Source organism: Bos indicus x Bos taurus, chromosome 8 (assembly GCF_003369695.1).
Source record: "Bos indicus x Bos taurus breed Angus x Brahman F1 hybrid chromosome 8, Bos_hybrid_MaternalHap_v2.0, whole genome shotgun sequence".
Classification (NCBI taxonomy): domain Eukaryota; kingdom Metazoa; phylum Chordata; class Mammalia; order Artiodactyla; family Bovidae; genus Bos; species Bos indicus x Bos taurus.
The window spans coordinates 72,809,791-72,825,881 of record NC_040083.1 but is presented as its reverse complement, the minus strand read 5'-3'; the positions used below and the strand labels follow the sequence as shown (position 1 = coordinate 72,825,881).

Genomic DNA, 16,091 nt, shown 5'->3' with positions numbered 1-16,091 from the left:
CTCAGGCCGCTTTAAGTTTTCAACCTTATATAACCTTCAACTTTCAGAAAGTTACAGTCATTGCATTAATTTGTTAAAGAAAAAAAATCAAACCAAAACTCTTCTCATCCACATAAAACAAGTCAGTTCTTGTTTTATGTGGATGAGAAGATGCTTTTTCACAACAGAAACTCTAAAGCTTCAGTGGTAAATATGTGTCAACATGAAATAAAACTCAAGAGATAAGTTGCTGGGTCTGAAACCAATCCTTTTTAACAGAATACCAACAAAACATTTCTCCTTTGAGGGGAGGATGTATTTAGGTTTGAAGGATGAAGAAATTCACTTATTTCTCCTTAAATGTAGGTTCAACTCAAATGATTTTATTGGAAACTTTTAAAACATTGAGGTTGAACAAAGATGGGAACTGGATGAAAGAATCTTTCAGGCATGAATGGTGGGTTACCTTCTCTCTTGCCTAACTGCTCTGCTGGCAGTGTCAGTGACTGCTTTAGTTCTCTGATAGGTCTGATTCTCTCGAGGTCTCTTGGAGCGTGTTCTCTCTCTTCTGGCCGAGAAAGGATCTTCTTTTGCAGCCTCTTGACTGGGTGGTACTTTTAGGATTGGCAAGTGTAGAGGTACAGAAGCTTCTCCTCCTCCTCTTCCCAGGTAAACTGGCATCAGGAGCAGCGGTAAAGCCCTCACCGTTCTCCTCACTTGATGTGGAGGGCAGCGTGCAAGGATCCTGCCTGGAGGACACAGGCTCGAAGCCTCTGCTGTCAAGAGTACCTACTGTTCTCCTCTTGGTTCTCTGTGAAGTGCAGGAGGCAGGAGGCGGTGGAGGTGAAACCCACACGAGCCCTCCTTCGCTTTCCAAACTTTTCTGCAGCCTCAAGCTGCGTCTTACTTTGGTTTCGCTCTTTGTTCTCTGAAGGCTTTGCTCAATGGAATCAGATAAATCTTTACACAGTTCGGAATTTTCTAAACTAATTTCTACCAAGCTGCTCATGCTGTAGGAAGGTTGGAGGTTGTTGGTTCTTTCCAAATGTAAACCCGGCCCATCAGAACCACCCACAGAGTGTCCTCTGTATTTTCTTTCTCTGTCACTTACACCACTGCAACTGGCTGCGGAGTTTCGTCCCAAATCCTCACCTTGACTTTTACTTACTTTTCTCTGGTCAGTTAAGACATCTTCTGAACAATCACATTCTTTTTGTGAATCGGGTATGAGATGCTCAGTCTGTAGTTTGTCTTCTGGAATGACTGAGAAGCCACTCTGTTTTTCACATTTGATGTTCATATCTTCTGAGATTTTAACTATTTGAAAGAGGTTTTCCACATTTTGACCAGCAGCAGAAAGTTCTTGGGACTGCAGGGGAAAATCGGGTTTTGGATTATCCGATACAACGGGTGTTACAGTCACTAAAGTACAAGAAATATGGCTGTTTTCACACTCAGTCCCGGTTTTTCGTTCGTTTTCACTTTCCAAAGTAATTGCTTTTGGGATATTTTCATTTTCATCCATTTCTATAGAGTTTATATTTGCATCTTGCTCAAAAGTAGCATTACTAAAAGATGAGGAACTTTTCATGTCAGAGCTGCAGGATTCAGATGCATTGTCTTTATTAAAGCCTTGAATCACCTGCCAATCTTCTGGGTCCTGAGACAAAAGATTTTCTCTCTTTGGAAGCATCATTTCTTCAAATTTACCATTTGAGTTGAAATCATCTAAGGGTATGTAAATAAGGTTAAATTGAATTAAAAAGCAACAATGGAAATAAACTTTCACAAATCAAAACAGGTGCCAAATTGTATCTGTCTGCATTTCAAGCTTTCAAAAAGTCACAAGACCTACAAATACCACCCTGTGCTTGCCCACCGCACCCCCTCCCAATCTGTCAGCAGTCTGTCTTGCTCAGTTCTTCCTCAACCTACAGGTTAAGAAAATATGTACTTAATGCATGAATTAATAAAGCACACAACCCGAGACCAGGGAAATGAGAACTGTATCTGAAATGGCTTCCTCTATTCTAATGTGCTTCCCATCCTACAAGGTCAGTTAGCGTGAGGCAGACACATTTTCCATTTCCCGAAAAATGAATTACTGAAAACGGGCAACACTGTGCTTTGGGAAGTTTTCTATCTGTGTTCCCCCTTGAAATAGAAAAGAGAAAATCTGGAATTCTGGGGGCATTTGAGGACTTCGTTAAAAGGGTACTTCTGAAGACACTCCGGTTGTATGCCCTGTGTTAAAAAATTAACATGAACTGCACCATACCCTCAAATACAGCCCTGTTGGTTTCCATTCTCTAGAAATCCCCCCCATTCCATGTCCATCTCTGACTATAATTCACCCTCCAAGAAGATGCGTCATCTGGAGCCTGCCGTGTGTTTCTGGCACCTGGTGTTACATCACAGGTGAAAAACACATCAAGGTTTTCAGGTCGCATAATACAGCCTAAGTGAATCCAGGCTTTGTGAACTCTCAAGCTCAGTACCATGAGAAGTCATCTCTCTGGTTATTGCAGATAATAAAGTTTTTAATTGGTCAGTCAAATGTGTATAAAAAAATGTTTCAAACAAAATTGAAACTGAAAGATAAAAACATAAGCTGAGCCCCAAACCTACAAAACAACCTGTCAGTTTGAAAAGGTATTTATACAACCCTGACTTGGGTACTTACAATCATGTCACGGAAAGCTAGAGATAACAGAGGACAGAAGCCCCTTGGTGCCAACCAACCCATATGTCAATTGGGCTCTTTAAATAACTTTAAAACATTGATATTTGTGTATTTTTCATGAGATTAACATACTAGAAAAGAAAGGCAGGGGAGAAGGATGGAGGGAAGAAGAGAGACAGAGGGACGGAGAGATGGCTTCAGACCCTCAGAGCAGATGAAACCTACAGATTAAAAAAGAAGCTTCAGGTATTTTTGAAAAGAAATTCTCTAATAGGATGCATGATGGAAGATATGCACTAACAGTCACTGTTCAAATGCCTTTAGAAAAACCCTATGAGGAACTGGGGATATAATGAAAATAGGTCTTAGTTTCCAGGCTCATGGGAACGAAAACTTGCAGGGGAAGATGGTGGACAGATCATTATAAACCAGGTGGTAAAGGTATAATGTGAACAAAGAGTTTTCCTGGGAATGCAGCCAGCCTGGCTAAGTCCTAAAGGCTAAGCAGCACTGTGCTCAGTTGCTAAGTGTGTCTGACTCTTTGTGGCCCTGTGGACTGTAACCTGCCAGGCTTCTCTGTCCATAGAATTATCCAGGCAAGAATACTGGAGTGAGTTGCCATTTCCTCTTTCAGGGGATCTTCCCGACCCAGGGATTGAACCCATATCTCCTGTGTCTCCATCCCGTTGTCCCCTGCATTAGGAGGCGGATTCTTTACCCCTAGTGCTACCTGGGAAGCAGACACCAAGAGTCCATAATGACATGTACCATATTCACCCCTGACTCTACGATAGATCCTTTATAGTATGTTGCAAATGGAATGTAGGCTATAAATATTTGATGAGTGACAAAGGAAACTATTTTAAAACTGGTTCCATACAAAATTCACGCACCAAATGAACTCATTTTCAATTTTCAGGATGATTTAGTCGATTGAAACTCAAGCATTAACCAACCAGATGTAACTCCAATCCAATTTTTATCAGGGTATCAACAGACTTAATCTTCCTTTTCAACAAAATTTTCCAAGTAATCAAGTTTGATTTATAAGTCTTTCCAGAAGATGTTTAGCAGTGCCAACTCTACTGAAGTTTTTTCAGGGCAAGTTTTTTATTTGTTTGTTTTAATTTTATTTTTAATTCATAGAAGATACACTATTACTGAGCCATCACCTTGTTGACTTTCAGCAATGGAATATACCACCACTCAGAATTCATTTTGCTTTACCAAAATGCTTTAAAAAGCAAAGACAGGGTAAAAGGAAATTCTTTCCCCTAAAATTATATGCAATCTACTGTGTCTGAGTTTCTCTGGGGAGAGGGACTGTCCAGCAGATTCTGAAAAGGGTCTAGGTGATCTGAAAGTTAAAGAACTACTGCTTTAAAAAACAACAACAACAACAACAAAAACACGCTTTTTTGGCCACACCTTGTAGCATGTGGGATCTTAGTTCCCTGACCAGGGATCAAACTCACGCCCCCTGCATTGGAAGCCTGGAGTCTTGGCCACTGAACCGCCAGGGAAGTTGCCCACTGCTTCTTAACATTCTTGTGGGAATAGGAGGGAAAGTTGCTGTTTTAAATTTATGTATTCTTGACACAATGAAGAGAAAAGGGGAAAAAAAAGAGAGTGAAATGGCAACAGAGAGGAAGAAGAGATACAGTGGTGACAGCAGGCTACCTGGGTACGTCCTCCGAACGAGGCTCCCAACCAATGGCGTCTCAGAGACCTCCGGCAGCTCAGGGATAGGGCTCAGGAGCGGCTTCTTAGAGGCAAGGTCTCTTTCTCCATATAGAGACTTCTGGACACCTTTTCTCTTTCCCTTTCCTTTCTTCTTTTTGCAACCTTTTAAAACCTGAGAAAATGTATTAGAATGCCGTCACTGAGAAGGATGGAGCACCACGTACCCTTCTGACCCTCAAATTAAATTTTTATAGAAAAACTTAAGACTAGTTATTCCATTTAAAACTTGAGAAACTTGAGTCAGGGTGAAGGGGCTAGGTAGTTTACAGGTGTCAACTAAAATAAAAGCTGAACTCAATTTATGAATTGTAGAGTCACGGTCTGTATTTCCACAAAGCATGTGCTGAAATAAGTTCTGGATAAGTGAAAAACAGGTGAGGTGCTGTAGAACTGGACAGACTGAAGACAAGAGGAACTGTAACCAGGATGTGGTTAGGATGACTCAGGATTAACCTAGAATGAGTTCTCTATTGGAAACTATGGAAAACCGTTTTCTGTTCCGAGATGTGGATGAAGAAACAACAGGTGTGTACATAAAATTTGAAGATAACGCAAAGCTGCTTCAAACAAGAGACGATCTAATCAAGATTAAAATGATCAGGTCAAAATAAGATGGAATTCAATAAGCATAAGCAGAAGATGAGGGAAAAAAGGTTTGGTAATAACTGATAGAAAACATGTGGGTTTCTATAAAAATTAAAACTGCTTTAATACTATCTGGAATGCAGTGTTCAATTCTGACTGCCTATCAGTAACTGACCACTAATGCTCTATTGTTTAAAAAAGTTTCATATGGATATTCCAGCAATACCACTTCTAGGCATATAGCTCATAAAAATATAAAAACAATAAACAAATAAGTTTCGCATGGAGAAGACTTGAGGGGAACCCAAATACTGTATTGAAATAATACAGTATTATTAGGTTGTTATGAGCAAAAATAATGAAATATATTCAATGTGATAATACTGGAAAGAACCAGATTTTAGGTCAACATAAGGAATACATTGCTAACAGTTAGAGCTTCTGGAAAATGGCATCCATTCAAATATTTATGGAGAAACTGCTTTGTGCAGGTAATAATTTGCTAGGTATGAGATGTAAAAACAAGTCTTTAGGGAACTCTTGGTTTAATGGCAAGTAACTGTAATACATACATACAGACCAGGAAAGACTCTACATAGACTGAGAAGCCGGAGACCTGGCCTACAGGAGGTTTTCAAGACAGGGTCCACAGGAAATGGAATGTCTAAGCCAAATTTTAAACAAGTGAGAATTGTTTCGGTTGATGATGGGAGTGCAAAGAAAGGCTTTTCAAGCAAATGCAGAGGGAACAGATCTAAGCGAGGCAGCACAGAGCAGAGGAGGAGCTGTTCATGGTCCACTGACCCACAAAGAAGCAGCAGAAGAGGCCAACAAAGCCAGCAAGGTCCTTCAATGCAATGAATATACCCCAAAAGCAATGAGGGTTCACCACATGGTGACTTAGAGAGTGGAAACATCTGAGTCTGCGTTTGAGAGAGAGTACTTAGGTAACAGCACAGAAGTGAATGGTGTGGAAGAGTGGAAGACATTTAAGAGTACAGAAATGGCACGGAACTTTATGTTCCTTGAGATTTCTATACATATCCTGTAAAAACAAAACAAGAAAAAAACATTCCAGGAAAAAGTAATTTTAGAACTGTAAAAGATAAACGGTCCTCTTGGTGATTTATAATATACACTGAACACTAAATTCTCTGAGAAGTACTCAGTATAAATAACCTCTATATACATTAGAAAAATGCTGGCTTAAATATTTTTCCACGAAATATTTTTTTTTTTTCAGGGAACATCTGTTGATTTCCAAGGAACAGTTGGGAAAATAATAGTTTGGTCAACGGAAATGGAAACGAAGAGAAAAATCTTTACTTGGGTTCCATAGCTAAGTTGCAAGAGAGAAATATTTGGCTTTGTGCCAGTTGTCTTCAGTTCAAATCCCGACTCTGACACTTCACTCACTGCTTTGTAATCTTAGGCAACTTACCTCACCTCTCTGTACCTTAGTCTTCTCATCTGCAAAATGGGAACCACAAAAGCACATACCACAGAAAGCTGTGGTGAGCATTATATCAATACATGTGAAATGGTTAAAGTATGGCTTGATTCATAGGAAAGGCTATGTGTTAGTTATTCTTTTTCTTCTTACTACTTTGAATACTGATAGGGGAGGAAGTATTTATAACATTAAATTATGCTCTTAGTGTTACCGTGTGACCTCAGCCCTACTGCGTTGGTTAGTATACTATGATCAATGTCATCAGGACAGTTTCTGATTCATGGCTCAAGTAAACCCCCTTTTAATAGGATTCTGGAAATCTTTGTTTATATAAACTGTCTCCAACAGTGCCTGGATCTTAGTGGCTTCTCAAGAAACATAAATGAACTAATGAATGAATGAGAAAGGAAAAGTACAGTTAAACATAAAATTTGCCGAACACGAGGAAAGACTAGTATTGTTTTTTCACAGTCATGGACCAAGAGAAGGACACCACCCAAAAAGAAAAAAGTAAAGATGAACTAACACAATTGTAAAATTACTACACTCCGATAAAAATTAAAAAAAAAAGAAAACCTGTGGTCTGTCACGAAAACATACCTAGCAATGCTTATCTTACCCACAAGAAGGTTTTGTCTACAAAGGTTAGAATTTTATCAATACCTGAATTTACTCCAATACAAAAAGCCTTCTTTAGACTAACAAACAAGAGATGTGAGTGCATGTGTACTCAGTTGTGTCCAGCTCTTTGCGACCCCATGGACTGTAGCCTGCCAGGCTCCTCTGTCCGTGGGATTTTCCAGGCAATAACACTGGAGAGGGTTGCCATTTCCTACTCCAGAGGATCTTCCCAACCCAGGGATCAAACCGCATCTCCTATATGTCTTGCATTGGCAAGCAGATTATTAACCACTGAGCCACCTGGGAAGCTAAGCAATTGGAATCCTCAGGAAGCCATGTGATGAGACTGGTTTAGGAGTTGGAGACAAAGGACAACTCAAGATATTATGCTTAATGGGATTCTATTTACTCCCCAATCACCATTATTTCTTCTCACACAGGGAACGAGGTCATGCAACAGAAGTGCTTACTTCTTCTATTATTTGCACAATTAAATTGTTTTAGAGTAACTTTAAAATTATTTTAAAATAATTCAGGTACAGAGCAACACATCAAACTGAACAGGAAAGCTCCTGGTGAAAAGCAAACATTTTTCTGTCCCTGCCATTTACTTATTTATTGGCTCATTTTTAGTTCCTGTAGCTGGCTCCATCTCTCTAAAAAAGGGACTCGGATTGCTGTATTTTTAACATTTAATAACGTAAAGTTTCAAACACTCAAAAAGAAGAGAGAATAGGACCTTGAATCCCATGTTCCCAACAGCTAACTCCTCTAATTACTAACATAGAAATCATGATTCATTTATAACTCCCTTTGCTCAGATTATTTTAAAGCAAATCCCAGACACAACATCATCTCATCTGAAAATCCTACAATATCTCTAAGAGATAAGGGCTTCTTTTTTTCCCCCCACACACAAACAAAAAAAAAGAAACATTCTATTATTTGGCATTGTATTTTATTGCTCATTTTTTTCCTCTTGTACAATGAACTTTTATTTATTTTTCCCAGCTTTGAGATGTAACAGACGTATAACATTATGCAGGTTTAAGGAATACACATAAGTATATATATTATGAAATGATTACCTTTTTCTAAAATGACAAATACTAGTCAGCAATAAATGGAACTATTGATATACACAGATCTGGACAAATCTCCAGAGAATGATGCTGAGTGAAAAAGCCAGTCCCAAAAGGTTACCTAAAATATGAGTCTATGAACATAATGACAAAATGAAAGGAGTAGAGGACAGACTGGTCCTTAACCCTCCAGGACTGGCTGCTGGGGGGTTAAGGTGGGGGAGGCAGTGAGAAGAGGATAGAGCTACAAGCCAGAAGAGATCTCTGCAGCAATGGAAACGTCCTGCATCTTGACTGTATTTTGTTATCTTACCACTGTGATACTGTACAACTGTTTTGCAAAATGTCACCATGGAGGGAGCTGGGCAAAGGGTAGCTGGGATCTTTCTAGTTTTTCTGATAGCAGCATGCATCTTGAAAATGATCTCAAAATAAAAACTTAGGTGCAAAAAAAACCAGATAGCAGTTTTCCCTAATATTTCCTCCGAGTTCCACTTTCTCCAAGTGGCCCTTAATTGTCTTTTTACAACTGTTCAAATCAGGATTGAACAAGGTCTCCACACATGTCATTTGGTTGAGATTTTCTCTGTTCTATGGCTTATACCCCTGCCATTTATGTGGTGAATGTCCTTAAGATATTATCATGTAGTGGCCACCAAGCTCTGGATTTGGGTGACTGTACTCAAGTATGTCTTTATATTCATCTATCTCCTGATACTTCCTATCAACCAGATATTAGATCCAGGCTTAATTAGATACAGCTTTGATCTTTTTAGGAAAAAGCATCTCATGGAAGGTTGTAAATGCCCTCATTGCACCAGTAGGCCCACCTTCTCCCCCTGCATGGCACTACAAATGACCAGTGGTTTCAGGTGCCTATGACCTCCGGCTCCCCCATTAGCGTCTTCCTAACATTCAACAGCTTTTGTGAACAGATCTTTTTGATTAGTGACAACTATCCCTAAGAGCTTTCCCTTATAAACTATTTACCTGAAACATAGCTCAAATTTTATCTTCTAGCTTTCCAAAATGAAAAAACCCGAAAATAAGAATTGATGTCCTAGACAGCTGCTACGGTGACCTTTAAGTTTGGTGGTTCAGGTCATTTCAGTCCAGTCACTCAGTCGTGTCCGACTCTTTGCGATCCCATGAATTGCAGCACGCCGGGCCTCCTTGTCTATCACCAACTCTTGGAGTTCACCCAAACTCATGTCCATCGAGTTGGTGATGCCATCCAGCCATCTCATCCTCTGTCGTCCCCTTCTCCTCCTGCCCCCAAGCCATCCCAGCATCAGAGTCTTTTCCGATGAGTCAACTCTTCGCATGAGGTGGCCAAAGTATTGGAGTTTCAGCTTTAGCATCAGTCCTTCCAAAGAACATCCAGGACTGATCTCTAGAATGGACTGATTGGATCACCTTGCAGTCCAAGGGACTCTCAAGGGTCTTCTCCAACACCACAGTTCAAAAGCATCAATTCTTTGGCACTCACCTTTCTTCACAGTCCAACTCTCACATCCACACATGACCACTGAAAAACCATAGCCTTGACTAGATGGACCTTTGTTGGCAAAGTAATGTCTCTGCTTTTGAATATGCTATCTAGGTTGGTCATAACTTTCCTTCCAAGGAATAAGTGTCTTTTAATTTCATGTCTGCAATCACCATCTGCAGTGATTTTGGAGCCCCCAAAAATAAAGTCTGATACTGTTTCCACTGTTTCCCCATCTATTGCCCAGGAAGTGATGGGACAAGAGGCCATGATCTTCGTTTTCTGAATGTTGAGTTTTAAGCCAACTTTTTCACTCTTCTCTTTCACTTTCATCAAGAGGCTTTTTAGTTCCTCTTCACTTTCTGCCATAAGGGTGGTGTCATCTGCATATCTGAGGTTATTGATATTTCTCCTGGCAATCTTGATTCCAGCCTGTGCTTCTTCCAGTCCAGCGTTTCTCATGATGTACTCTGCATAGAAGTTAAATAAGCAGGGTGACAATATACAGCCTTGATGTACTCCTTTTCCTATTTGGAACCAGTCTGTTGTTCCATGTCCAGTTCTAACTGTTGCTTCCTGACCTGCATACAGGTTTCTCAAGAGGCAGGTCAGGTGGTCTGGTATTCCCATCTCTTTTAGAATTTTCCACAGTTTATTGTGATCCACACAGTCAAAGGCTTTGGCATAGTCAATAAAGCAGAAATAGATGTTTTTTTGGAACCCTCTTCCTTTTTCCATGATCCAGCGGATGTTGGCAACTTGATCTCTGGTTCCTCTGCCTTTTCTAAAACCAGTCTGAACATCTGGCAGTTCATGGTTCACATATTGCTGAAGCCTGGCTTGGAGGATTTTGAGCATTACTTTACTAGCGTGTGAGATGAGTGCAATTGTGCAGTAGTTTGAGCATTCTTTGGCATTGCCTTTCTTTGGGATTGGAATGAAAACGGACCTTTTCCAGTCCTGTGGCCACTGCTGAGTTTTCCAAATTTGCTGGCATATTGAGTGCAGCACTTTCACAGCATCATCTTCCAGGATTTGAAATAGCTCAACTGGAATTCCATCACCTCCACTAGCTTTGTCGTAGTGATGTTTTCTAAGACCCACTTGACTTCACATTCCAGGATGTCTGGCTCTAGGTGAGCTATCACACCATCGTGATTATCTTGGTAGTGAAGATCTTTTTTGTACAGTTCTTCTGTGTATTCTTGCCACCTCTTCTTAACATCTTCTGCTTCTGTTAGGTCCCTACCATTTCTGTCCTTTATTGTGCCCATCTTTGCATGAAATGTTCCCTTGGTGTCTCTAATTTTCTTGAAGAGATCTCTAGTCCTTCCCATTCTGTTGTTTTCCTCTATTTGTTTGCACTGATCGCTGAAGAAGGCTTTCTTATCTCTCCTTTGTGGTTAGGTTTTCATTATGAGGAAATTAAGTGTTTTTTCCTATTTGATGTTTCTGTTTCAAACCACTGCAATCAATATGTCTGATGGCTACACTGTCCTACCTTTGGTCAGCAGAGGACCCTTCAAAATGATTGTGTGTCCTTTAATGTGGCCCCAGAAGTTTCTTAGGCATCCTTGCATGCACACTGCTCCAGATCTGCGCTCATTTTCTGCATTTGCTGCTGTAAATCTGAAAGTGGTCATTTCACTAAGGTAATATCAATCCCTTTCAGTTGAGATGGTAGACATGGCAATGTAGGTACAAAGGAGGCTCAGTGCTTCTACAATTTATGAACAGAAAGAGCTAGAGAATTGTTTTAAATGGTAAAAGCATGTGTTCATGATATTTTAAATTCAAATTTAGTCTAACAAGGTTTTGAATTTGATTTTAAAGTTTATCTTATTTCCAGTGAAGAGTCTGGATTCCTACTGTTCAGTTACTCAGTCGTGACTGACTCTTTGTGTCCCCATGAATTGCAGCACGCCAGGCCTCCTTGTCCTTCACCATCTCCTTGAGTCTGCTCAGACTCATGTCCATTGAGTCAGTGATGCCATCCAATCATCTCATTCTCTGTCGTCCCCTTCTCCTCCTGCCTTCAATCTTTCCCAGCATCAGGGTCTCTTCCAATGACTCAGCTCTTGGCATCAGGTGGTCAAAGTATTGGAGCTTCAGCATCAGTCCTTCCAATGAATAATCAGGACTGATTTCCTTTAGGATTGTCTGGTTTCATCTCCTTGTAGTCCAAGGGACTCCAATATCACAGTTCAAAAGCATCAATTCTTTGGCGCTCAGCCTTCTTTATGGTCCAACTCTCATATCCATACACGACTACTGGAAAAACCATAGCTTTGACTAGACGGACCTTTATTGGCAAAGTAATGTCTCTGCTTTTTAATATGCTGTCTAGGTTTGTCATAGCTTTTCTTCCAAGGAGCAAGCGTCTTAATTTCATGGCTGCAGTAACCATCTGCAGTGGTTTTGGAGCCCAAGAAAATAAAGTCTGTCACTGTTTCCATTGTTTCCTCATCTATTTGCTCTGGGTTCTTAATGACAGTTAAAAAAAAAGACACGCATACACAAATCCTTTCTTATTTGCTTCATTGTAGAGTAAATTCTTCTATCAGTGAGTGTTATTGTTTAAGTTTTTCTGCAGTTATTTTTGTTCCTGGGGCAGCAGAGGATGAGATAGTTAGATAGCATCACCTGACTCAACGGACACGAATGTGAACAAAGTCTGGGAGATAGTGAAGAACAGGGAAGCCTGGCAAGGTGCAGTCCATGAGCTTGCAAAGAGTCAGACATACTTGGCAACTGAACAACAAAATCAATGTACATCCTATTTGGAATTTTCACATTTCTGATCCTGAAAAAAATTTATGAGGTTAAGCCACTGACTTGATCTACAGTTACATCAATTTGTTTCATTTTGTTTAACAACTTTAAAAAATTGAACTATAATTGTTTCATAATCATGCAGAACATTTACAGTTCAAAGTTAAAAGGAAAAAACATATTCAGGGAAATCTAGCCTTTTCCTTTCTGTTCCCTCCTCTGTCTCTTCTCCCTACAGGTAACCAGGTTTTATTAGTTTTTGATCTATTCTATGTTTTCTCGTTATTATTGTTAGTCATATATACACACACACAATTTTTTTTAATGCTCCCTACTTTCTTAGATAAAAGGCAATATATTGGTTTGTCATATTAGCTGCCATCACAAAATACTGCAGACTGGGTGGCTTGTTGTTGTTTAGTCACTAAGTTGTGTCCTACTCTTTGCGACCCCATGGAATGTAGCTTGCTAGGCTCTCATAACTCCTGCACTGGCAGGTGGATTCTTTACCAGTGAGCCACCCAGGAACATAAAAAATACACTTTTTCTTACACCCTACTGTTGGTTGAAATCACACTTATTAAAGTTCCCTTTCTATTGTTTTAAAAAAAAATTTATTTTTGCTGTGCTGGGTCTTTGTTGCTGCACGTGGGCTTTCTCTAGTTGCAGTGAGTGGAGGCTACTCTCTGGTTGCAATGAGTGGGCTTCTAACTGCAGTGGCTTCTCTTGTTACGGAGCATGGGTCTTGAGTCCTTGAGCTTCAGTAGTTGTGGTACATGGGCTTAGTTGCCCCCAGACATGTGGAATCTTACTGGATGAGGGATGGAACCTGTGTCCCCTGCTTGACAGGTGAAGTCTTAACCACTGGACCACTAGGGAATTCCATAAAGTTTGCTTTCTATTTGCTCCAAAACTCCTTCCTACATACAGACTTTTCTTTGGGATGGTACAGAATGAGCTTTTTTTCTTATACGGCACAACTTTCATTTGCTCAATCACAGGCCTTTTTCTTCTTCCCTTCAGAGACACCCCCCCCCCACCCCCACTCCCAGAGCACTCTTTCTTGTTCAAATTTGGGTTGATTGCTCTTCCAGGCTGACTGAACAGCTATGATCAGAGATTTCTGTTCTCTGTCATTATTATTATGTATCCTGAATTCTCAAGCTTACGTCCTCATTTTGCTAAAGTATCTCCTCCAGTAACATTAAAAAACTAAACTTCCAGAGTCTAAACGGATGAGTTTCGTTATGGAAATGTTGGTTTTTGAAGTGTTGGCAGGGTAGTTTAAGGAAAGATGCCTAGTAGGTAGCTGAACCTATACTTATAGACAGGAAACATATGAGTGTTGTCAACTGTGTTACACATGAAACCACCCAGGAAATAAGCTGTTTCAAAGGTCAGAGAGTAAAATAGAACTCTGGGTAACATAAACATTTAGGAATGGGTGGAAGGACACAAACCTTTAATAGAGACCATACAGGAGAGATCTCAGTTTTGTCAAATGCTGCGGGGCCAGACAGTAGGAACAAGATCTCAAAGACACACTGGATTTTAGTCACTAGGTTACAACTTAGTAACCTAAATGCTGGAAAAATAATGGAAGAATTATTAACATAATAACATCTGACACAGTGACTCTGCAGTGGCCCGTGAGGCTCTCCAGCAGCAATGTCGAATGGGAGAGGGGACAATGGTGGCATTCAGAGGGGACAGATGGCATTCTGCTTCCAGGAAGGAAGCAGAATGAAAGGGATGAAGACCCAAGATTACTGACAAGTGTGTTGAAAACAGCTTACACGGCTTAGGATGAATGAGGAAACATAGGAAATGAAATCATAGGACTTCTGAAAGCCTAAGAGTAAATATAACACTAGAGGAGGTATGAGTAAGATGGCTTGAGAACGCTGGGTGGAGAGGAGGCTGGGGGTGGAGAGGGGGACATACAAAGGTCTTAGGTACCAACAAGCTGTGGATGTGACAGGGGAGGGGCCAGTCACTGAAGTGGGGAGCCCCTGGTTAAAGTGCTAGATCCGCCTTCCACAAAGAAACAGTGATGTCATGAGCCGACATAGCCTCCAGGAGTGGAGGAAGACAGCTAATTTCTGAATTCTTGCTTCAATACGGAAGGTCATCCATCAACCCACTGGCAGCAGCCAAGTCAAACAAGTGACAGATGGCACACTCATCCCTGAGAAATTCTCTCAGAGGATTCCTGTAAGACAGTATAGTGAGACTAGACCAGATTCAAAGGTAAGAATCAATTCCACATTCGAGTTGGTGATTTCCAGCACTGGGTGTACACAACGCAACCCAATGAAGACAATGCAAAAATGGCTTTTGGGTAACGCACAATTGAGTATATAATCTCTTACGGCCCCTTCTATTCTATGATAACTTGATTTTTAATACTCTTGGTCCCATGTTAACTAGAAAATGTGTGTTTTCCTAACCACACCACAAACAAATGTACTATGTCTACTCTTCGTTACATCTTTAAACACACACTCACCCGATTCTTTCGTGGAAGGACTTTGTCTGCATGCTTGCTTTCTTGAGACTTCCTCCTATTAGTTTTCTTTTCTTTACAAGGCTGAGCTTCTGCATTGAGTAAGTTGCAAACACTCTCTTGTGAAAAACTGATCAACTTCTAGAAAGAAAATTGAAAGCAGGGCTACCGTAAAACACAGGCAGTTACGTTTTCATTTCACGTCTTTTCCCTCCCCTGTGGATTCTACCACTTTACATCCCATTTCAGCAGAAGTTAATATAGCAATATTAATAGTATTAACATGCAGAAGTTGATACAACATGGTAAATCAACTAGATAGAATTCAATAAAATTTAAAAAAATAAAAAGAATAATTGTCTCAGGTACCTACTGAACACCTATAATTTAGTATCAGTACCTAACTACTGATGGGTTATGAGGGAGAAAAATAATGAACTGTTAGATTATCTAAGTTTGACTTCTGCGTTTATCATCCAAAAATATGAGCAAAAAATATTATCAGTATGCTATATGTTTATGCACTATGATGCTGTAGACAAAAATCCAAATTCAACTAATTTAATAAAATCACAGAAGACATGCACTCAATGGGAGTTATGATCACATTGAAAACAGTGGAATGTAGTTTAGGAAAAGTTACGTCATTTTCCGATTGTTAACTACATGCTACTCTTCTCTGCTTTGCACTTTGATGCAATAATAAAACCATGGAGATCCCAAAGAAACTTTCTAAACAGATGACCTTCCACATGAATACACACTCTGAAATCATCTTGTTTTAATGTATTTTTCTTCTCACAGAATTAAGATCACATCAGGAAAACAGCATCACCCTGGGTTACATGGTAGGTAGGATAAGGTATTAGCTCTTGAAACATCGATTAAACCAAGATTTAACCAATAAGTCATTTGATCATGAAAACAGAAAAAAAAAAAAAGCTACTGCAACATTTAGAAACAAACACAAGCACTTACGCTTCTTCTGTCAGAGGTCCGCGTTGCTCTACCGACTCTGAAGGGGGCTATATTCTCGTGGTTACTTGAAGAGGCAGAGGTATCAGTGCCTAATGAGCAAGATATAGCAAGATTAGGGAAGCTCACAAAAACTTTTAGATCCGCTGCCTTGGAAACACTGGATACTCTTGAATACTAATTTTGCTTTTAATAGTTACTAA

General features: G+C 40.0%; 1 protein-coding gene across 1 annotated transcript in view; it reads right to left on the bottom strand.

Moving 5' to 3' along the window:
• Positions 1–340: 340 nt before the first annotated feature.
• Positions 341–16,091, bottom strand: part of CDCA2 (cell division cycle associated 2) — a 43,492-nt gene continuing 27,741 nt past the window's right edge. The window contains exons 12-15 of the mRNA XM_027549949.1: positions 15,892–15,980; positions 14,917–15,054; positions 4,343–4,517; positions 341–1,707 (exon numbers count right to left, since the gene is read on the bottom strand). Coding sequence (XP_027405750.1) covers positions 491–1,707; positions 4,343–4,517; positions 14,917–15,054; positions 15,892–15,980 — 1,619 coding nt within the window. The 3' untranslated portion in view covers positions 341–490. The remainder of the gene's footprint in view (positions 1,708–4,342; positions 4,518–14,916; positions 15,055–15,891; positions 15,981–16,091) is intronic.